Genomic DNA, 21,909 nt, shown 5'->3' with positions numbered 1-21,909 from the left:
ATATCTTTATTTTTTTTTTAGTTTTTTCTATTGAGGAATGTTGCACTTTGTTTCCACTTTTACTCCTGGCTACACTGGATGTTTTGGCTGCTTTTGTTTCTAATCTAATCTTTGTGTCAGGTCTTTCTTTGCACACTGAGATGGATAAGATTATGTAAAAACTCGTGGTCTCATCTCCAGGAAGTGGATCGTATAATTGCGCAGATGATGCGAGCCGCTGATTACCTGGGCTGGGACGTGACTGAGCTGAGACCAGTACAACTTCTGTTTCTATTCTTAGCTTCCCTTAATATGTGCACTATGAAGTATAAGTGTCCTGTTTATGACTGGATAAAATTATGTTTTAGGTTCTCAAAGACATGATGACTGCAATAGACGTTGACGACAGTGGGACTGTCAATCTGGAGGAATGGGTCAAGGGAGGCATGAACAACGTGCCTCTGCTTGTGCTGCTTGGACTGAGGGTGAGCACTTTTTCCATTTATTTCAGTAAAACTTGCAAAGCTCAAATTTTGCAAACATAGTGATATGCTCCAGACTTTTATTTAGGTTCATTTTGGTGACTATGGCTTAAAAATAGAAATGAGAAAATGTGGTTATCATAACATTTAAATATTAAGTAAGGCAAGTAAAAATAGATTTTAAAAAATGAACAGACTTCTTTATGTTTTGGCCAACACAGTCATGGAAAAAGTGCAGCTTGAGCTTTCATGTTTAATGGGAGAAAAGTTGCAGAAGAAGCCCAGATAACGTACGGGGGGGCATATACTACGGTACCTGTTATTTTGTTATTAAAAAACATTTTTTATAGATCTTAGGTGATATTCTTATTGTCTGAGAAACTGAGTCATTCATTAGCTGAAAGTCTTTATATTTGAAAAAGATTACACTGTGCATGAGTTCCACATTTTGAATTTAATTACTGAAATGAATTCAGTTTCGGTAATACTCTAATGTCTTGAGCTGCTCCTTCCACGTGGCCTCGATCTGGTTCGTTTCAGGACTCAACTCTTCACAAGTGTTTTTCTTTTGTCAGTAACTTTGCTTCTCCCTCCTCCTTCCTCACCCACAGATGACTGAGAAGGACGGCCAGCACATCTGGAGGCTGAAACATTTCAACAAACCCACCTACTGCGGCGTGTGTGAGAACATGCTGCTCGGCCTCGGCAAGCAAGGACTCTACTGCAACTGTAAGAGATCGCAGATGCCGGCAGGGGGCAGTCATGCTCCTTCGGGTTTTCTTAACTGGCCTGCTGATGTGTCCGTGTTTTTTCTGTAAGCAGCTCTCTTGTTTGTTTGTTTGTTTTTTATTTATCTTGTAGGTTGTGCTTACACTGTCCACAACCAGTGTGCCAACAAGAATCCTGAGCCATGCGCTCGGACCTTCGTCAAAACCAAAGAGGAAATTGGCGTAAGGAACACAAACCTCACTTTTTATTTCCACTTTTACCGGTTTGGTTTTATTTCTGCTTTCCAGCTTTGTTTATAAGTGAATTTCAGTTTTGTATTAAATCACAGCTCCAGATGTGTTTCAGACAGTATTGTCGCCTCACTTCTTGTTTTTTTTTTTCTTACCCAACAGTGTCTGTAAGCACTTTGACTACAGAGAACATAATAGTGTATTAGTCAGCCAGTGCAACCCATCAGTGTTTTTTAAGTGCGGATTACAGCTGGCACAGTCTGCTCTGTGCAGCTGGTAAATGTCCTAATTCTGCATAAGGACAGACAATGGTCTGCTCCGTCTCCTTTTCAGCGTGTGGCGTCAGCAGCGCCGCAGCTTGCAGGTTTTTACAGAGTCATGTTGCAGACCTCAGCAGTGGGCTGAACAGACGTGCTTTGTCTTCTGGAGGAAGGAGTATTAGAAACATCATGCTTTAATGGTGTTACAGTGGGAACATTTGTTGGCACGGCTGGTGAAAATATGTAAAAGAAAAAAAAAAGGCTTAAAATCAACAAACTGTTTTGTAGTCATGCAAAAATCTAACATTTAATTTAAATCGTTCAGTTGATAAGAAAATCAATGTTAAGAAATGATAGTTACAATTGCTGGTAATCTCTAAAATACATGAAACTAAAGAATTTCTTGGAATTATGCTTTGCTATTTTATTCAGATCAGAGTTTTAAAGCTCTGATTTGCTCTGATGTGATTTTTACTGGAGCTTTTAGTGTTTCTATTGTGGAAATTGAGTTCAATCATTCAAGGAAAATGCAATCAATCATACCTTATTGTTATATTGATATTTAGTTAAATAGAGCCTCCACCACCGGCTCTTCACAAGTTGTAGATTTAGAGAAAATTTGCAAAGAGAAATAGTCAAAGACCTCTCCATTTATACTGCAACTTTATGAAATGTTAAAGAAAAATTCAAGATGAAAAGCAGGTTCAATAAACCTGCTTTTAAAAACTGTTGATTTGTCATACATTTATTTTTTTATTTCTTTGTTTCATGATGTTCTTTCTGCTGTATTATTTTCTTAATTTTGCCGTGAAGGTTGTTGTTGAAACTGGGAATTAAATTAAAAATAAAAGACAACATACTGTCCTGGGACTTGGACAAAGATATTAAGGTGTTTTTCCCCACAATGAATCAATGGAGTGTTGGATTTTTCAGTGAATGATAAAACTGATTCTAGAAAAAAATTATTATTTTTGAGTGGTTCACATTCTTCACATATCTTTACAAGGTGAATGTTTATTGAAAAATGTAAAACCTGAGCTGTCCAAACCCTCCAGAGCTGACTTGTAATGACTCTTTTAAGTCAGTTTTAACATTTATTTAGAACATGAACTTAGACCTAGCAGTTTTTAAATGAATAAAATGAAAATGCAGCAGAATACTCAGCGGTTATGCTTCTGTGTTACTTCAGAAAGCAACTCATGACTGGATCAGAGCTGACTGCAATGCCAGTAAGTGTCAGGTCTGCTTCAAGAAGATCAAAACTTTAGCAGGGAAGCACTGCGTGTGGTGCCAGGAGATGGTGAGGACGATTCTTTGGATACTTTGGCATAAAACCTGAAAGTAGACGTGGTCGTGTTTAGTTACCAAATCTGGTTTATTTTTAAGCGCCACGAAGAGTGCGTTGTGCCCGGCGTACCCAAATGTGACTGTGGCGATCTGAAGGATCATATTTTGCCACCGTGGGTCATCTACCCCGTCTCAAAGGTAAAACGAGAAAACACGTTTTTGCTTTACATTTAGGATCTTTGCAGCTAACTTTTTGTTGGTGCTGCAGGAGGAAGACACCAACCTGCTGAGCGTCACTCCTGACGGCCACATCCTGCAGGTCTGGTACTGCTGAATCTGTTCAGCATCGCTGCATTTATCATCCCAATACCACTGCCTCTGGTAGAGCTTTTATTGTTAATCTTAGCCTCTTTTTCCCATCTGAAATTAGTTGTCCTCTGCATTTGGGATCATTGTGTTGTTGGAACGCCAACAACACAATGATTGAAATACAATGTTGTATTTCAATCATCTGACATTAGGTGTGTATTAAACTACAAACAGCTGAAATAGTCATATTCCCGTCCACAGTGATGCAAATTTAACCTTGACATGGAGGGTACCAGCTGAGAAAGAAGCACCTCCTCCAAAATTAACACGTTTAAGCTTAAGCTTAAGCAATGATTGACCTGTAACAAGAAGTATGATTTAAGGAGTCAAAGTGAGATTTTATAACCTTAGAACACTGAATAAACTATGAAGCACAGCGGTGGCAGAATCATGCTGAGAGTTTGTTTCAATACTATCAGTATAAGTTCTTCCACTTCACTCCAAATCAACAAATAAATGCTTGAAACTGAGACGTCACTAAATATTCTGATGGGACAAAGATCCCAAAACTAATTTTGAAAAGAATAAATCTTTTTTTACAGACTTCTGGAGTTATTCTGAACTCAATTTAACAGACTGGAAATAAGTCAATAAAATTATTTAAGGCAACAAAATGTTAAATATGTAATAAGAAATATTCTGGAAGCTTGTTGAAAGCTACAAACGCTGTGACTGAGGTGAAGAACATCAGTCCAGTTACTAGTGGGGGTGTATTCGAGTCTGTGCTCATAATTTTTATGCACTGTGGAAAATCCAAAATATTTCTAGCTTTGCCGCACAGTTCTTGTGTTAGAAACTCACTAAAGCTGCATATTATGATACATGTGCTCTGTGAAAACGAACATTTCAATAAGTGTATGTAAGCTGCTGACCGTGGCTGTATGTAAACTGACACATTTATCCAAAATCTTAACTAATTCTGTGCTTGTCAGATTACTGAAGAGTATTTGAATTTCTTCTGCCTTTTCCAGATTGCTCCTATTCTAGACACTCATCCTCTGCTGGTGTTTGTCAATCCTAAAAGTGGAGGGAAGCAGGGCGAACGGTGAGCAGCTCTGAAACAATTCAGTTCAACAAACTCTGAGTGAACATGCTCATCTAAAAAATTAGGAAAGTCAAAATTCTTTTGTCACGTGAGAAAGTGAAATAACTTACAGCAACTAAACTTGGTGATATATTGAAATTTCTGACAATGTTAAAATTTTTTGATGCAATTTTGGGTTTTGATTTTCTGTAAGTCATAATCATCAAAATGACAAAAAAAAAGGCTCAAAATATTTCACGTTGTGTAATGAATTTTGATAAGTTTCACTTTCGAACGACAAATATTTTGAATTTTTTCCTAATATTAATTTTTAGATGTACCAGTAATTGAATAGATCCTCTGTGTTTTTACTTATTGTGTTGCTGCTTTGTCCTGTGGGCTGACCTCAGTTGATGGATGTTTTCATGCCTGATGTTTTGTGCAGAGTTCTCAGGAAGTTTCAGGGCCTGCTGAACCCACGTCAGGTTTACAACTTAAGCAACGGAGGTCCCAGTAGAGGGTACAGTGAACCAGCGATATGCAAGCTCATTATGCGCATCTTTTAAAGGATTTTTTTACAGGAAATTTCTTCTTTTAGACTGCACTTCTTTCGAAATCTGCGTCAATTCAAGATCTTGGTGTGTGGAGGAGACGGCACAGTCGGGTGGCTCCTGGATGCTATAGGTACCATGAATCCCTCTTAACTTTACAAGAGAAGACTGGAAGAGCTGATGCTTTAAAGAAATAATGAAATACTTGTGATTTCAGATAAAATGAGCATCTCCGTGCATCCTCCGGTTGCTGTGCTTCCCCTGGGAACTGGGAACGACATGGCTCGCTGCCTACGCTGGGGAGGAGGTAAAAAACAAAACATGCACCGCTACGAGCATCTGTAGCTCAAAGTTGAAACTCTTCTTGTAACTCTGGCAAGGATACGAGGGGTCTGACCTGAAGGAAGTCCTGAAGGAGGTTAAAGACAGTCAGCAGATCCCTCTGGATCGCTGGAGCATCAAGGTGACGCCGAAAAACCCGCAGGATGCAGGCGATCCCGTCCCCTACGAGATCATGAATAACTATTTCTCTATCGGAGTGGTGAGGGGCATCACACATTCATTCATGCAGTTCGATTAAACACAAGCCGTTGCTGCTGCGCTCGTAGATTTGAGCTAAAATGTGATTTTAATTAAAAGTGAATCTGTGTGTGCATGCGTGCAGGATGCTTCCATTGCGCATCGTTTTCACTCCATGAGAGAGAAGCATCCACAAAAGTTCAACAGCCGGTGAGGACTCTGATAAGAGGCGATGTTATCCTCAGTTACCCTCTTTATTCTGGGTTTAGATGAGTCAAAATTCAACCAATCCTGTGGCATCCTGAACTACATCTGGATCAGGCCGTGGTTTTCTGTTTTACATCTTGTGATTCAACATGTTCAGGATTTGGTTTTTGGTCATTTATGTTTACATTAAATACAATAAAAGTAAACATTTCATGTAAATCTCTGTTACTGGAACATTAAAACTGAATCGGGAAACAATTTAAAACATTTTCTCTTTTCTTTTTTTCTCCAAGAATGAAGAACAAGCTTATGTACTTTGAGTTTGCTACTTCTGAGTCCTTCTCATCCTCCTGCAAGAATCTGAAGGATTGTCTGAATATTACGGTAAGAGTTTGAACTTAAATCAGACTCTGCTGCTTTCACAGTTAGAGCCGTTCGATACGGGACATTCTGATATCATACGAAGTAAAAACGGGGTCAGTATAATCGATACCAGTAGCTGTTATTTAAGTGTCACGTCACATATCATCAAACCGCTGACCTTTTTGTGTTTTTTTCCTTTAAATTCTTTTGTTAAAACCTGGGACAAAATTTTGATAGTTTATAGGTGTCTATGAAATACTTTAACATGATAAACAGAAAATAATAGAAAAACAAAACTAATTTGTGTGCATTGTTTCCTAAATAAACAAAGAGCAAAAATATAATAATCTGAGAGCAAATCAAAGCAAATTACATTACAAATATAAAATAAAATTTCAACAGGGAATCTGAGTACTGTATTGTTATTTGTTATTATAGACATTTTGTATTGATATGCCCACCTTTAGTTACCGTACCTAATACTGATACCAAATATATCGTGTCTGCAGCAGAATATTTCTCCAGAAACAGAAGCACGTTCTCATATATTTGAGAGGTTTTGGTGCCTTCCCCGTCAGGAACAGCCTCTAGGATCTGCAATCCTGTTCAATATGTTTAATCGGACAGCATAATTGACACACAGTTCAATGAAAATGGCTCAGAATCAAAATCAGCTCAGAGTGAAAAACACACAGATTGATTCTAAACCCTCTAAACAGAAGCTAGCACCTCCCACCCAGGATCACCTTTGATTCATTTGGAGTTTATCTTTCCATAGTGCTGTGGAAAACCTCTGAACCTGCGCAATTCTTTAGAGGGCATAGCCGTCCTCAACATACCCAGCATGCACGGTGGCTCCAACCTCTGGGGTGAGTCTAAGAAAATTGAAGCCGCGCCCGAAGCGGTGCACAGCGAAGTCATCACCGACCATGAACTTCTCAAAACAGCCACACAAGGTGAGTCTCTGTAAGCAACCGTTCAGCTCCAGCAGCATCCGAGAAACCCCGTTTAAATCTGTACGGGTTTATTTTACGCTTTTCTTTAGATATAAGCGATAAACGTTTCGAGGTGGTGGGGCTGGAAGGAGTCTTGGAGATGGGACAGATCTACACTGGACTGAAGAGCGCCGGGCACCGACTGGCACAGACCTCCGAAATCACCATCAGGTTCGAAACTTAAAGATAAAATGAGCTCCTGTTAGTTTATTTGTGGCCTAAAAGCAATTGATGACATCAGAATGAACAAAATGGTCCATAGTTATTGTTTCCTCCACCTCTGAGGCTGCTTTGCTTTGTTGATCCTGAAAATAAGTAAATGCTGATTGGGACCCGATTTATTTCCTTACAACTGTGAGATTTGTAGGTTTGTCCTCTTTTTTGCTGTATTTTCAAATAATATTACGACACACTGTGTTTAAGTTTTGCCGTCTTTAATTTCCATGTGCAGCACAACCAAAGCTCTGCCCATGCAGATTGACGGGGAGCCCTGGATGCAGCCGCCGTGTGAGGCGAGTAACTATCAATGTTCTCATTTCTGTTGGGCTCTAATGTGATAGACCAACACAAAGTAGTTGATATCTGTAACGTGATAATATAAACATTTTATTTCCCCAAGGGGCAATTTGTTTTGCAGCCAGCAAAGAACAATTTCATTGAAAGATTGAACAAATCACAAGGCAATACTACAAATAACCACTCAAATACAAAACTGAAATTAGAGGAATGTGTGCAAAGAAGAAAAAAGAAAACAAATTTAAAAATTGAAACAAAAATTAACATTAATATCGCTGCAAAACTGCTAAATTAGTTTCTTAGCAATAGGATTACTTTAAGGGTTTTTCATAACATTGGGACTCACTGAGAAAAACACAAAGCATTTTAGTGACACACAAACAACGACAAAATGCAAAGCAGTTTTACTACAAAGTTCAGAACACACACTGTTGGTTTAAAAAAAGATATTTTAATTAAGTAGACACAAAAATGTCGCCCCATCTTGTCTTTCCAGATTCAGATAACTCACAAGAGTCAAGCTGCTATGCTCATGGCTGCACCGACCAAACCGAGCAGCTTCTTTCAATTCAAGTAGCCGTCAGATCTTCCACGTCGGCCGGTCTGCAGGGGCTCACAGCTGAGTATTAAACTCTGAACAAAAGTAACTGTGTTTTATCCTATGTGTTCTTTGTGTTCTTTCCCTGACACGGTTTTATTTTACCCGCTTGAACTACTTGAAAAGAAAAATGTAACTTTGCATGTCTTGAGTCTGAATTGCTGCTTCTGTGTGCCAATTTAAATATAATTCAACCTGTGTTTGTAAAAGGAACCGTCAAATATTCCCTACACTAAAGAGGAATATGAGTTCACTGTGTCTATTTTATGTTGTGATAATGGTTTGTGGTAAAAAAAAAAATGTTTACAGTGGTGTATTGTCAGGTTTCCTCTGTTCTCAATGCAGCTTGTAGTGAAGCGGCTTTGTCTCGGCCTCCAGGTTCTCCCGGGAGCTCGATCACTCTTCATAAAACGCACCGTCAGTGTTTATCCCTTTAAAATAAGGAAAGTCAACAGCGTTGCCAATTTTTACTCTGCGACTAATCTACTAAATGTCTAGGTTTTGTTGCTTAAAGGGTAGAGCTTGCTTAAATGTTGCTTTTATAAAACGGCATTCCTCCATATTTTATTTAGTATAAATTAGACGAGTTGTATGCGTTCATGGATGTAAATTACTTAATGATTTACTTTTGCAAAGTCAACAAGATTGTGACGCTCTTTTACAAAAACATCCAATATTTCTGGAAATTAACCAATGCCAAAATGTGGAGGAATGAAGCCAAAATGTGATTTTTTTTTTGTTTTTTTGGAACGTTGTAAATTATTTGTTCTTATCAATCAAATGCAAGTCCTGTTTTGTCTACATAGGTTACTTGTGCACTTGTGAGTGTGTGTGCATTTATGTATAATTTTAAATATCAATCTGTGTATCTGTCATTTGAATGTTTCTGGTGTTTGTTTTCCTTTTCAATGAAGCTGGTGCAACGTCAGATGTGAAAGGTGTACTAAAATCATTACCAGCTGGATTAAGACAGCTGGTAATGGTTTCATTCTTCCTTCCAGTCCTTGAATTCATCCCGTTTTGACTCTGCATTGCCTCATTCTTTCATACATCACCACAGCTTCAAACATGGATGGTCACCTTTACTGTCTCCTTTGGTACAAATGTTTAAACAGCACTGAAAATACTGTTTTACAAAAGCAGCTTCGTCCTATACGCTAAAACAAACAATGCAGGAAAAGAATCCCAGACTAAAAATTTTTTTTATTTTTTAGTTTTGTGAACATCCGTTCTCAATACATTGTTCAACAATTTTTTTTTGTCAACAGGAGAGCAATTAGTCCTTTCTTACAGATGGCGAGCAGAGAGTTGGAGTCACGTATGGGTTTGATGGTTACCATGGCGACCACAACATGCCACTCTGGATTTCTTTCTTTTTTTTTTTTTTTTTACGTCACTGTTGACGAGTCAAAGTTTTTTCCTTAAGGACATTGTTAGTTGAGCAAAGTGCTGCACAGGATGTAAGATCACCATTAATGTCAGACAAACCTGTCATGTCATAACTGTGCTCAGGCAGACAAGAATTTAAAGATTAGTAATAAATTCCTGCGAACTTTGACCAACTTAAAAAAGAAAAATAAATATATTAAATTTCTTTGTAATGAATTGCTAGGGGTCCTTATGACTTTGAAAGAAATTGACTCAAATTAAAGATGGGGTTTGTCAGAGGAAGATTGAAATAATTTTACAAATTTCTTACATTTATTTACCCTGTTGTTACTAGAAGTTCACTAATGCATTAGATTTGATCTCTGATGTGTTAAAATTAAAGAAACAACTTTTACATGTTAAATTACCCATGCATTTTTACTGAATGTTTACCAGCTATATTGGTTGTTGATTGCATATTTTATTCAGGGTCTATTAGTGGTGTCCAAACTTTTTGCCCAGGGTCCAAAAGTAGCAAATCTAAATTACTGGTGGGCCACAAAATTCATTAAACTAAAAATACAGAAATTAGGTTGTGATTTTTTTTCTTTACTTTTTATTTTTTTAGCTTTACCTGCTCAACAATAACACAATTTTTTTTAAATAAAATCTGTATATCATTATAGATCCAAAACATAAAAAGTCATTTGGACTGTTACCTCATTAAAAGAAAAATAGACAATTTGTCATTTTTATTGGGTCATCAATTGTTTTGTTTTTTTGTTGGCCCAATTTTTTACCATTCTAGACTTGTGGTTAGGAGCCAAACAAAATAATTTCAAGGGCCTCTAATGGCCCCCAGCCCACACTTTGGACACCCCTAGTTTGTCACTTTTAAAGCTATACATTTATTATTTTCACACTTTTTAGAAAGCTTTCAGTTTCCCAGAAATTTCAAAGTTTAGATGCACGCTCAATTAAAGTATGCAGTATATCATAAGTTAGCAGCGGCTGAATCAGTTCACTGAGTTGAGCATTTATTCATCAGTGAATGCATGTGGGAGGCATAACCTCGTGTGCTGCCCACTTAATGAAATTCTAAGTTGGAGTTGGTGAAATCTTATTACAAACATTGCAGCCCACAGCGAGGCAGGCTTCGCAGCAGTGTGGGAGGAAGAGCAGGAAGGCTGTAATCCACAATAGTGAGGTAAAAACCCAAGAGGTTCAGAGCGATGCGGCTGCCAGGATCAAAGGAGGAGGCTCTTACATGAAGGACGGTAGATGATGCAGAGAAACGATGCCTGATCTTTCCATACATATACTTCTAGTAGACCTATTGACATGAAATTTATATCAGATACTGGTAGCAAACTAAGTAATTCATACTTTTCAGAAAAAGCTTTTGTTGATGCTTCACAGCTTCAAGGTCTCTCCTATATGGTTATACAAGTGGCACGTGTTTAGTTGGGATTTTTACTCATCTTTCCACACAAATTGACTCAGATTTCTGGGTTTTTCTTTGTATTTCAACTGAATTAAAATCAGCTGCTCCGTTCTATCAGCTTTGTTTTCTTTCTGTGAAACCAGTTTAAGGTTTTGGCTTAAGATTCTGGCATGATGCTGAAAGGCAGTCCCACATCTTGTTGGTTTTACTTTTGAACCTCAGTGTTAGTTTGATGTTTGATGTAGAAACAAGAAATATGCGATGACCATCCAAACATCTGATTAAACATTATTGTACCAGTCAGTGATTCTTGAGAATAGGGACAAAACAGGTCCTATGGATAAAGCACAAAATTTGAATAAAATATACACAAAATATAATTTTTTCAAATATCTAAATAAACTAACCTGGGTCATGTGAGCACAACAATGTATATTTTCCAGGTATTTGCTGAATATTTTTTTATTTTAAACATTGTAGTCGGTGGATGATGCCTGTAAAATCCCTTGTCCAGGAGCAGAACTCAATACATTATAATAGTTTAAAACAATTTTAAAAATACAAAAATTATATATTATGACAATTAAGTATAAGTATTCATATAAATAATTATAATAGTATCAATAAATTGAATTAAAAAGCATTTTTATATATTTTCCTACTCCATTGAAATTTGTCCCTAGTTTTTGTCAACACCGTCAGAAATGAAAATAATGTAAAAAAAATCAGGCATTATTGGGAGGCACCAGAATTTCTGAGGACCTCATGACCACTTCCTTTCTCTTCCTTTGCTGAGAGGGCTAGTTAGCTCTGGTTCGCTTAAGTTATTCTTTAGTTTTTTTCTTCTTTTTATTCCTAAGTTTTTTGTCACAACCATGATGTGTCAGCACCATAACTGACAATTTACAAAACTTTGATGAAATTTTGTGAAATAAAAGCTTAATTTTGGTAAAATGTAAAGATTTCATGGACCTGATGAGCTACAATATGGCCTCCTTCAGAATAACATCATATAAATTGAGGTAGTTTGGCTTTTTGTCAACTCCGTCAGATGTCAACTCCATCAGAGTTTTTGTGACTCTTTCAGTGAAATTGTTGTCAAGTCTCACTTAAATGTGCAATTAATTAATTTTAATGTATTTTACATAAATTGCATTACTTCTCATGTACCAAGTATTTCATTTTACTCACTAGTTTGTCACCAAACTAGTGATGGACAGTGCTCCATCATGCACTGTCAACTCTGTCAGATGGACTTTTTGTTGTTTTTTGTTTTAAATAATATTTATCTTGTTTCTTGAGAAGCATTTGTCTGTAAAATGAGTAAAAATGTCACTAACAGGGTCATTAAAAATTATTTTTTATATTTATTTTTGTCAGATGGTGATGACAAAGTTCTGGGTCATGTCGATTAAAAATTACATTTTTTTTTTTAAATGTTGCAACTGGGAGCCTGCACCTTAGCATCTTTACATTTCCAAAACATTATTTGTCATATTTGTATACATAAGGTTGAGAAATAACACAAAAAAGAAGGGAAAATTAAAACCCATTTTGTCCCTATTCTCAGGAATCACTGCCATTATTTCATATTTTATCTAAATATTCTGGAGCAACCTTCAAATGTGCTTCAACATGCTTTTTTCTTCAGCAGTGAAGTCTTTTGCAGTGAACATACACAGAGATACTTTACAAAAACGCTGCACATACTAATTTAAAGTGATTCTAAAGGTTTCTGCTTGCGGTCTTTTGCACTTGACTGAATGTTTTGATTATTATTATGACTCCTATATCAGAAATCTGTTTTACAGTGAAATTATGTTCTTTTCGTTTCCAGATTATGGCCCAACAAGACTCAGTAAAACATCCTAAGTTTTGTTTTACAACAAGAAAACTGCAATTATGCCTTGATCAATTATGGTATTGTTATAATAGGCTGTCCATTAGGAGTAAATCAGAGGTTTCTTGGACAGATGGTGACTGATTTTTCTAAATTAAAAATGACTAATTTGAAATGGTTTATATGTTCAATGCTTATTCCCTGTGTCATTGCGCTTTAAGAATAAGTTAAGGAATAAAGATTTTGGAAGGGTAAAGTCATTTCAGGTGATAATCTTGTGTAAATTTGGCGATGAAAACCCCATTGGAAATACATTTACTAAAAAGTGCGATGAGGCATTTGATATTATCCAGGTAAACAAGCAAGATTTGAACTGATTAAACTGTAAAACTTTATACTAGAGGACTGCTTCCCTGCATTTAACTTAAGCTGACAGACAAATAAACATATGGTAACTATTTAGGAACTCCTCATTGAGAGTTATCGACACCCCATCATCACAGCACTGAAGACTTGACAGCCAGGCCAAGATATTACACTAAGATAATTACCTGCAGTTAGTAACTTTCAGGAGAGTAATCTCAGTTAATATGATAATATCACTTATAAAAGTACTTGACCATGTGATACTCCAACTTCACAACAGGAATGGTGTGAAATGTGCGCACACCAAGATCTCTGCTTGTTCTAATGAGCCAGAGCAAAAGGATAGAAAGATAATATGTCTCACGTGTTTGCTGCGTACAGAGAGTGCTGCACTCAAACTCCTATAATTACATCCAGCAACAGACTGTCTGAGTAGGTTGCACTTCTCCGAGGCTTCTCTAAAAGACGACTCTATTTTTTTTTCCACAAGCTGGACCGGACCCAAATGTCCCCAGAGAGGGGTGAAGTCTTGATACAAGTGTTGGTTTGTCTGGTTGTTGTGGAGATGTTATGACATAGGGGGTATTAGGTGAGACTTAAATTGATGCTGACAAATGGATGTCAGCAGCTGCGGCTGTCACATCCATTGTACAGATTTTCCAATGATGACATTTTAGTACCGATGGCATCTCTTCACTACAGATGCTTGTAGTTCTCATACTTTGGAAGTCAAAGTAAGGATCTTTATTTCTATTGCACATGGCATCAGACTCTGTCTCTCATTAAGGTCCATTTAGCGAGCATAATGTTGCTATTCATTCCAAATTTCATAAGAACTTAAATGGTAGATTAAGCTTTTGGATGTACCACTAGGTCAGTCTTGTACTTTGCTCTTTAGGCAAGACAAGGTGTCATCACAGTTAGCTCTTTGGAAATTAGTCCAGAACTCAGTGCCCAGCGGGAAGACTCATGAAGATAGTGTGAAATAAATTTAAGTGCAGTTTAAAAACAACAGTAAACAAATCAAATTATTTTAAATTAAATGCATAATTTAAAAGTAATCTTGATTAAACACAAAGAGGAGGCAAGTGCAATTATTTTGTTTATGAAAAATAAAGAAAAATACACCAGAATACCAGTAATGCGAGTCATAACTTTCTAAAAATATTAATATTTTTATGCTGGGAACTAACAGAACAACGTGAATGGCTATAAAGATATAAAAAAGTACACTATATTGCCAAAAGTATCACCGGTGACCTTCTGGAACATCTTAACTTGAATGACACCCCAGAAGAGCCTTTGTGTGGTCAGACACTGATGTTGGACATGACGGTCCAGCTAATAGTTTATCTCATAGATATTCTGTCTATTTGAGGTTAAGCTCTGTGCAGATCAGTCACGTTTTCCAATATTAAACTCCCTCATCCATGTTTTTCTGAACTTCTGCGTCTCAGCATCCATATGACAACATTCTGTGATTTTATACAACTTACCACTTTGTTGCTGTTGCTTCCTTTCTCTCCCACTTTGTTTCGTTACCACAGACAGTAGACTGTAGAGCACTTATTTTCCAGGACATTTCGTGGATGGGTTAATGAAAATGTTTGGCAGCATATTGTAAACATGAATAAAAGGAGATGGATATAAATACATAATTCAAACTTGTCTCCTTTCCTAAATTAATATTAATTAAAAAACATTATGGTAGGTTGTGGGTTCAATCCCTACACCCAGCTAAATGTTGACATGCCACTTGGCAAGACACTCAATCCCATATTGCCCACTAATGTGTGTATTTGGGAGAACAATGTTCCACTATAAAGTGCTTTGAGTGGTCCATATGACTAGAATCACAACTATTACAACTATAATGACAAATAAATAAAGCAGATAACGTATATAATTTATTTTGTAATGCATAAGGTGGACTGGTCTTGCACAGTTTGGCTTTTTTCCCCTCAATAATGCGTACAAGTATAAACACAAAGTGTAATATAAAAAGAAAATGAACGTGAAATCGTCTTAGGTAACTGTGATCTCTTTTGGAGAGTTGACAGTTTAATTTTTGACAGACGACAATCCCTTATCCAAATTAGAAAGAAAGCGGTTGTTTCCCGGTCTAATCCGTGATAACATACCCCACACGTGCATTAAAGCTAAATTTCCAGATAAAAACGTCTTCACCTCCTATCTAAGGCTATTTTTAGCATTTTTTTCATTCAGTAATAGCCCATGTGAACGCCGCAGGCTATATTTAGACCAACGTTCACTCTCGGTTCTTGCGTCAATGGAATCCCGTGCGTGCGTCACCACGAACAACGTCTGCGTCTCGATGCTGATTGGCTGCGCCCCCGGAACGTTCTACCGTCCCGTTCACCATTTTTGGGCATTGGCCCGCCTTTTTGTCGATGCGGCCAAAATAAAACAAGAGTGTATGAAGCCGACTGCTCTGACCCAGCGTGTGTGTGGCAGAGTGTGTGCCTGAATGGGTGGGTGTGCCGACAGCAGCTGACAGAGGTGATTTCATCTGATTCTTCAGTTTTAAAAGATAAAAACGTTTCAGAATCCGGATATTCACAAAGAACAGGTGAGTGAAAGTACTTTTCGTACAGGAGCCTGTAAGTTAAGCTAGCTTGTTTACACTTTTATTGCTAGTTATGTCATAATTTAAAGTTGGAATAACTTTGATTTGGAATGTGGAATAATAGTTGAAGTATTTTTTTTAAAAGATTCGTTTTAGACGCTTTGTTAAGGCTGTAAGGTTTACCTAGTCAAGACTGATCCAGTTTAACAAAGTAGTACAGCGTTATTATCATGTTTAGTCAGGTTGTTTGACTTACTTCAGCCTGAATAATGTATCTGTAAAACAAGACAAACTGAAACAAGACAAGTTAATTTAACTATGAAGCTACTGAAAACCAGACAGACCACTTTAGCAAATTTAACAAACTTTATAAACCAGTTATGAGTTGTAAAACAGGAATAAAATTGAAGTATTTAATACATAAAACTAGGCCAGCAAATCTAAAATTAATGTTGTTTATCATTTTTTAGACGTTTATGCAAATCTAACTATCTCTTTAAGTTTGAATCTTTTTTTTTTTTAAGAAACAGTAGCCCTCTACTAGTTTGGCATCTGATACCCATCAAAAAACAATACAAATGTTGAAATTAGGGGGCTTGTGGATGCATGTCTGTTTAGCTGTAGTTACACGTATGCTCAAACAGGCTTCACCACCTTTCTCACTCTAACTGGCACTACGCCAGACATGAAATGCAATCTGCAACACTCCATGGTACGGCTGCTGTGAAAGAGGGTTACCCTCTACTGAAGGAGGTTTTCAAAGCATTAGCAGCCGGTAACACAATATCTGACAGTATCCGAGCGATCTGCCGGACCACCGTCTGCATTTTCCAGAGAGGAGTGATAGGGCCTTAGGCAAGAGAAATGGCATGTTTGGTGAAACGAAGCAGAGCACCTTCAAGGCGCTAACGTTGGCTACTGTTTACATGGGCACAAAGGGAAGGTTATAAACCTAAATAATACAAAATATTGTTATATCTTTCAGTTTTTCAATTGCAATGTTGAGCTTATTTACACCTTAACACACTTTACAAGACAAATAGTTCTAGTTAGCTTCCAATTAACTAGAAATCAAACTAATCTAATCCATGCAAATACAGTAGAATCTTATAGATAGATTATGCAGTTTCTATTTGTAAACTGGTTATTGAGTTATTGAATTTGTATCAATCCTTCATCTTGAGACAACGGTAGAGCGGCACCAGTTTCTTTGACTTGGAGTAAACTTTAGTCGTAGGCTCAGACTGACTGTCAGTCTGCTGCTACTGACTTCTGGTTAAAACGACATCAAATGAATTCAGGAAAAATACATTGGTCAAGCTGTACCTTTATTGTGAAAGGAAAACTTAATACCCAGAGCGTAGCCATAATATGAAAAATAGACGTTTGATTAAGATACATTGAAAAACCTTCAGATATCTCAGAGCAGAGTGTTGCTTTTGCAACATATGAACAAAATAGCATTTATGTTTGAGCTAAGAGACAACTAACATCTATTTTCAATTGCCTCCTGTCTCTTAGCGATGCCCTGTGTACAAGCCCAGTATGCATCTCTGCCCTATGACAACTTCTTCAGCTCTGAGCTCTTAAATCCTGACCTCAGTGCCAAACTGGCGATGGAAATCTCTGGCCAAAAGGACCAGCTGTCATCATCCTCACTGCCTAGCATCAACACTTTGATGGGAAATGGTTACATTGGGGAGTTTGATGCTTACTCCTGCAAGGTTACCACTTCCCCTCCTGCCTCTGCAGCTTCATACAGCCATGCTGCTGCAGCTGAAAGCCCCAACCCACAGATGCAGAACCAAGCCTTCAAGCTGGATGATCTTCAAGTGTATGGCTGCTACCCAGGATCCTTTTCTCTCAGCTGTCTCGAAGAAACACACTCATCGTGTGGATCCGATTATTATGGAAGTCCCATCTATGGCGCTGGTTCTCCTCCAACACCAGGCTTTCAGACCGAGTCTGCAGCTGTCTGGGATTCCCCTTTCAGCCCCTTCCCCCCAGCACTCCCCTCCTCTGTTGGGAAGGCCGCCATGGCGCAGCAGTTTTCATTTTTTACCTTCAGCAATGCACAGGAGCAGCACTCTCCTTTGGGTCAACATCAGGATCCACCATCCTGTCAGGAAGATGGCTTCTTTCATCTCTCACAACATCAGCATGTCTCCCCACTTCACTGCCCCCCCCTGTCCCTGGACCATGGACGGCTGGAGAGCCCGAGAGCGCTGGAGGAGGCTATGATGTCTCAGAAAACCCCCAGCCTTGGATCCAGTGAGGGTCGCTGTGCAGTTTGTGGTGACAACGCGTCTTGCCAGCACTATGGAGTTCGTACCTGTGAGGGATGCAAAGGTTTCTTCAAGGTGAGAAAGAAATTAAGCTTTCATCTGGTTTATTATGTAGGACTTATTCGACAAACAAGCAGCAGAGGAGAGAAGACTTGACGCACAACGTGTTAATAACCTGTGCAATATGAATACAGTTAACATAAAATAAAACCTGCGTTACACAGCACTTCAGTCTGTAGTATGGGCTTTATGCATTAGGTCTATATGCTGCAGCAGATTCACAGTTTTTAAAGATGCTTTGTGGGAAAACGGCAGAAACTTTACATAGGAACGGATGGACACATCCAGATCATAATCCACTGCATTTCAGCTAATGGCTCTTTGGTATTAAATAATGTTGTAATAACAACAATAATATTAATTAAATCTAAACATGCTCTCACAACACTGGTCTAAAGGCAAAATGTTCCTCTGGAAATATTCAGGTATTGAGTTGAAAAGTAGAGAAAGAGAACAAAGCACAAGGAAAGAGAAAGTCTAACTGAGTCTAGATACATATTCTATTTATATTATCATTGCTTCTATCCAATTTCCTTACATGTTGCTAATTAGAAACACTATTAATAGAAAACATTGCCAATTAGCATACAGTAATCACTAGCAAACTGAAACTGTTTGGTATTGCATGCCAACATTACTGATAGCATGTCGCTATCAGTAATGTTTGCTTTCCATAGCAACTTGCTATTAATAGCATGCTGCTATACACAGTTGTCTCTGCGAGATCTGGTAGTAATGCTTTTTGTCTTTTGTTCCCCAGCGAACTGTGCAGAAAAATGCAAAGTATGTGTGCCTCGCCAATAAAGACTGCCCGGTGGATAAGAGGAGGAGAAACCGATGCCAGTTCTGCCGTTTCCAGAAGTGTCTTGCAGTTGGAATGGTCAAAGAAGGTAAAGCGACGTCAGACTCTTCTGAAGGGTTCGGGGGTCTAATGCAGCGGTTTTCAATCTTGGTTGTCTGGACTCCCGGCAAACCTGATTTAAACGACTGCAGTTCTTTCTCAAAGTGCCGTCAAGTGCAACAGAAGTGTATTAGGAAACCCCTTAAACATGCAGAGCAGAGGACTGAAAACCTTGCATCCAATGCATAATGACAACAAACCTGAGATTTGCAGTGGCAGTTTTTGGAAACCAAAGCCATGTGCAACTTGAGCTTTACAGTGCCAGCTGAAGGGAGCACTGAAACCGATACTGAAGTCGTCTGAAGTATGTATCAGGTGACATGTAATGCTCATACATGTGTGCTCTTCTCCTTGTCCCTTTAGTTGTTCGCACAGACAGCCTCAAAGGTCGCAGGGGTCGCCTACCGTCTAAACCCAAGACCACGGTTGAGACTTCGACAACGACTCCCAGCGTGAACCTCATCGCTTCTCTCATCAGGGCTCATTTGGACTCTGACCCGGGCATCGAAAAGCTCGACTACTCCAAGGTAAGCTCGTGGTTTTTGCTTGACCCAAACTTCTCCTTTCATACGACCTTTTGAGTTTAGAGATATTTATCAATCTTCTTTTGTTCCTCTGCAGTATCAGGAGAGGTCAGACGGTCTGAAAGAAAAGGAGGACGCCGGCGACATCCAGCAGTTCTACGACCTGCTGACCGGTGCCTTGGATGTCATAAGAAACTGGGCTCAGACCATCCCAGGTTTCACGGACTTCTGTGCCGAGGACCAGGAGCTTCTTCTCGAGTCTGCCTTTGTGGAGCTCTTTATTCTTCGTGTTGCGTACAGGTTGGTTAGATTTCTCCACTTTCAAATCAAACTGAGTGTTTTAAATATTTGCCATTTCAGTGCTCTAATTGTTTTAATCATTTAAAACCGTTCAGGTCGAAACCAGAGAAGAACAAGCTGATCTTCTGCAACGGCCTGGTCCTCCACCGGCAGCAGTGCGCCAACAGCTTTGGTGGCTGGATCGACTCCATCATGGATTTCTCACAGAGCCTTCATCGCATGAACTTAGACATCTCTCTGTTCGCCTGTCTTTCGGCATTTGTCATCATCACCGGTGAGTTCCTCCTTTTCAGAGAGGCAAACTTTGGTTGATTAAAACATTTGAAGTTAAGGCTGAAATCTTGACTGGAGCGTAATTTATGCCTAGATCGCCATGGCCTGAAGGAGCCCAAAAGAGTAGAGGACTTTCAGAGCAACCTCATCAGCTGCTTAAGGGAACACATGAGTGGAATTGGATCAGAAGTGACACGGACGCAACCCAACTACCTGTCTCGTCTGCTGGGCAAGCTCCCAGAGCTGAGGACTCTGTGCACTCAGGGCCGGCAGCGCATCTTTTACTTGAAACTGGAAGACTTGGTTCCTCCTCCTCCGATTGTGGAAAAAATCTTTATGGATACACTTCCTTTTTAAAATAAAAACTGGGATGTGTGTGACAAGGAGGCGAGATGGCAGCATTAAGAAGAACGGTTGTCCACATCAGACACTGACTGGTGGGCTACCATGCATGATATTCTCTAAGAGACCATCATTTTTTTTACTATTGCATTTTGAAAGTGAATATGACACGTTTCATGGCACTATAAGGGATCGACATCAGTGCCGAGACTATATCAGTATATTTTTAGTATGTTTTCTGTGATTTGTAAATTTACTTTGTTGCTACGGTAGACGTGTTAGCGTTATTGTGTTCTGCAGCTTTTAAGACGGCAATGCGGTGCTCCAGCGTACTCAGAAACACTAATTTCTTAAGAGACTGCTTCACGATCCCACTCTGAAACTTTAAAACTTTAGCTTTAGCACAGATATATTTCCTTATACATTTCATAAATTATAATTCTTTTTGTGCTTTCTCGGAAGGTCTTGGACCAAAATTGAGCAAAGTTTTTATTTTGATACAGTCATATATGAACCTTCTCGCCTTAAGCTAAATAAAAAGGTCTGTGCTGCCTTTTTGGAGCAGCTTGTTGGTAAACTCCTTCACAGTGGCTGCAACATGTTTGTGCTTCAACAGTGAAACTAGATGATGTTCAGGATATAAATACAAAGTGCCTTTATAAGCCTTTAACCTCTAACTAACATTATGTGCCCCCCCTCGTTCACGACAGACATAAAATAAAATGAGTATTGTACAACACCCTCCACAATTATTGGCACCTTAAGATCTGTAGAAAAGCCTGAAATTATCATTGCAGTTTGTGACCTCAAGATGCATTTCTTTGTTAAGCTTCTTTAAGATGAACACTCATCTGTCTTTCTTGATTTTCTTGGTTTCCTGTTTTTCCTATTTTGATTAATTTGTCAGGGCTGCACAGTGGCGCAGTTGGTAGAGCTGTTGCCTTGCAGCAAGAAGGTTCTGGGTTCGATTCCCGGCTCCGGTCTTTCTGCATGGAGTTTGCATGTTCTCCCTGTGCATGCGTGGGTTTTCTCCGGGTACTCCAGTTTCCTCCCACAGTCCAAAAACATGACAGTCAGGTTAATTGGTCTGTCTAAATTGCCTCTAGGTGTGAGTGTGTGTGCATGGTTGTGTGTCCTGTGTGTCTCTGTGTTGCCCTGTGACAGACTGGCAACCTGTCCAGGGTGACCCCGCCCCTCGCCCGGCACGCTAGCTGGAGATGGGCACCAGCAACCCTCCTGACCCCACTGAGGGACAAGGGTGAAAGAAAATGGATGGATTAATTTGTCTAAAAGGAGTGAGTCCCTGTCACGCCACCATGAAGAAACATAGTCATGATTTAATGCCAACTAAATGTTTCTACACATACTAATTTGAAAGCATGAATTATAAATTACATTTTAAATTAAATTTTAATTAATTTCTGTTCTAGAACATCTATTAGGCGTGCCATCAAATGTGGAGGGTTCAGTGTATCAGAGCTGCTTTTGATATAAAGTTGCATGTGTCCAT

At 38.7% G+C, this 21,909-nt stretch overlaps 2 protein-coding genes across 4 annotated transcripts in view; both read left to right on the top strand.

The window, feature by feature from the left end:
- Nucleotides 1–9,037, top strand: part of dgkab (diacylglycerol kinase, alpha b) — a 22,089-nt gene extending 13,052 nt beyond the window's left edge. For all 3 annotated transcript variants that reach the window (XM_008409970.2, XM_008409969.2, XM_008409971.2), the window contains exons 7-24: nucleotides 181–255; nucleotides 348–464; nucleotides 1,073–1,190; nucleotides 1,323–1,411; nucleotides 2,870–2,980; nucleotides 3,067–3,165; nucleotides 3,236–3,286; nucleotides 4,308–4,381; nucleotides 4,806–4,880; nucleotides 4,959–5,044; nucleotides 5,129–5,218; nucleotides 5,292–5,452; nucleotides 5,576–5,640; nucleotides 5,931–6,021; nucleotides 6,779–6,956; nucleotides 7,046–7,166; nucleotides 7,447–7,507; nucleotides 8,008–9,037. In XM_008409970.2, the coding sequence (XP_008408192.1) occupies nucleotides 181–255; nucleotides 348–464; nucleotides 1,073–1,190; nucleotides 1,323–1,411; nucleotides 2,870–2,980; nucleotides 3,067–3,165; nucleotides 3,236–3,286; nucleotides 4,308–4,381; nucleotides 4,806–4,880; nucleotides 4,959–5,044; nucleotides 5,129–5,218; nucleotides 5,292–5,452; nucleotides 5,576–5,640; nucleotides 5,931–6,021; nucleotides 6,779–6,956; nucleotides 7,046–7,166; nucleotides 7,447–7,507; nucleotides 8,008–8,088 (1,743 nt within the window). In that variant the 3' untranslated portion in view covers nucleotides 8,089–9,037. The remainder of the gene's footprint in view (nucleotides 1–180; nucleotides 256–347; nucleotides 465–1,072; nucleotides 1,191–1,322; nucleotides 1,412–2,869; nucleotides 2,981–3,066; nucleotides 3,166–3,235; nucleotides 3,287–4,307; nucleotides 4,382–4,805; nucleotides 4,881–4,958; nucleotides 5,045–5,128; nucleotides 5,219–5,291; nucleotides 5,453–5,575; nucleotides 5,641–5,930; nucleotides 6,022–6,778; nucleotides 6,957–7,045; nucleotides 7,167–7,446; nucleotides 7,508–8,007) is intronic.
- Nucleotides 9,038–15,497: 6,460 nt separating this feature from the next.
- On the top strand, nucleotides 15,498–21,263 carry LOC103465292 (probable nuclear hormone receptor HR38). Its single transcript, XM_008409963.2, has 7 exons — nucleotides 15,498–15,717; nucleotides 17,236–18,074; nucleotides 18,820–18,949; nucleotides 19,324–19,487; nucleotides 19,582–19,784; nucleotides 19,880–20,058; nucleotides 20,152–21,263. Exons 2-7 carry the CDS (start codon nucleotides 17,238–17,240, stop codon nucleotides 20,412–20,414), a joined length of 1,776 nt encoding a protein of 591 aa, XP_008408185.1. The 5' UTR covers nucleotides 15,498–15,717; nucleotides 17,236–17,237; the 3' UTR covers nucleotides 20,415–21,263.
- The last annotated feature ends 646 nt before the right edge of the window (nucleotides 21,264–21,909 follow it).

The sequence above is a fragment of the Poecilia reticulata genome, linkage group LG5 (assembly GCF_000633615.1).
Source record: "Poecilia reticulata strain Guanapo linkage group LG5, Guppy_female_1.0+MT, whole genome shotgun sequence".
NCBI classification, from domain to species: Eukaryota; Metazoa; Chordata; class Actinopteri; order Cyprinodontiformes; family Poeciliidae; genus Poecilia; species Poecilia reticulata.
The sequence above is the reverse complement of the archived record's forward strand: the minus strand, read 5'-3'. Positions and strand labels throughout refer to the sequence as shown.

Excerpts from the sequence above, each read along its gene's own strand:
- LOC103465292 (XM_008409963.2), top strand. The coding sequence starts at position 17,238 with ATGCCCTGTGTACAAGCCCAGTATGCATCTCTGCCCTATGACAACTTC. Across the intron at positions 18,075-18,819 it reads GATGCAAAGGTTTCTTCAAG|CGAACTGTGCAGAAAAATGC; the intron begins GTGAGAAAGAAA and ends TTTGTTCCCCAG. Across the intron at positions 18,950-19,323 it reads AGTTGGAATGGTCAAAGAAG|TTGTTCGCACAGACAGCCTC; the intron begins GTAAAGCGACGT and ends TTGTCCCTTTAG.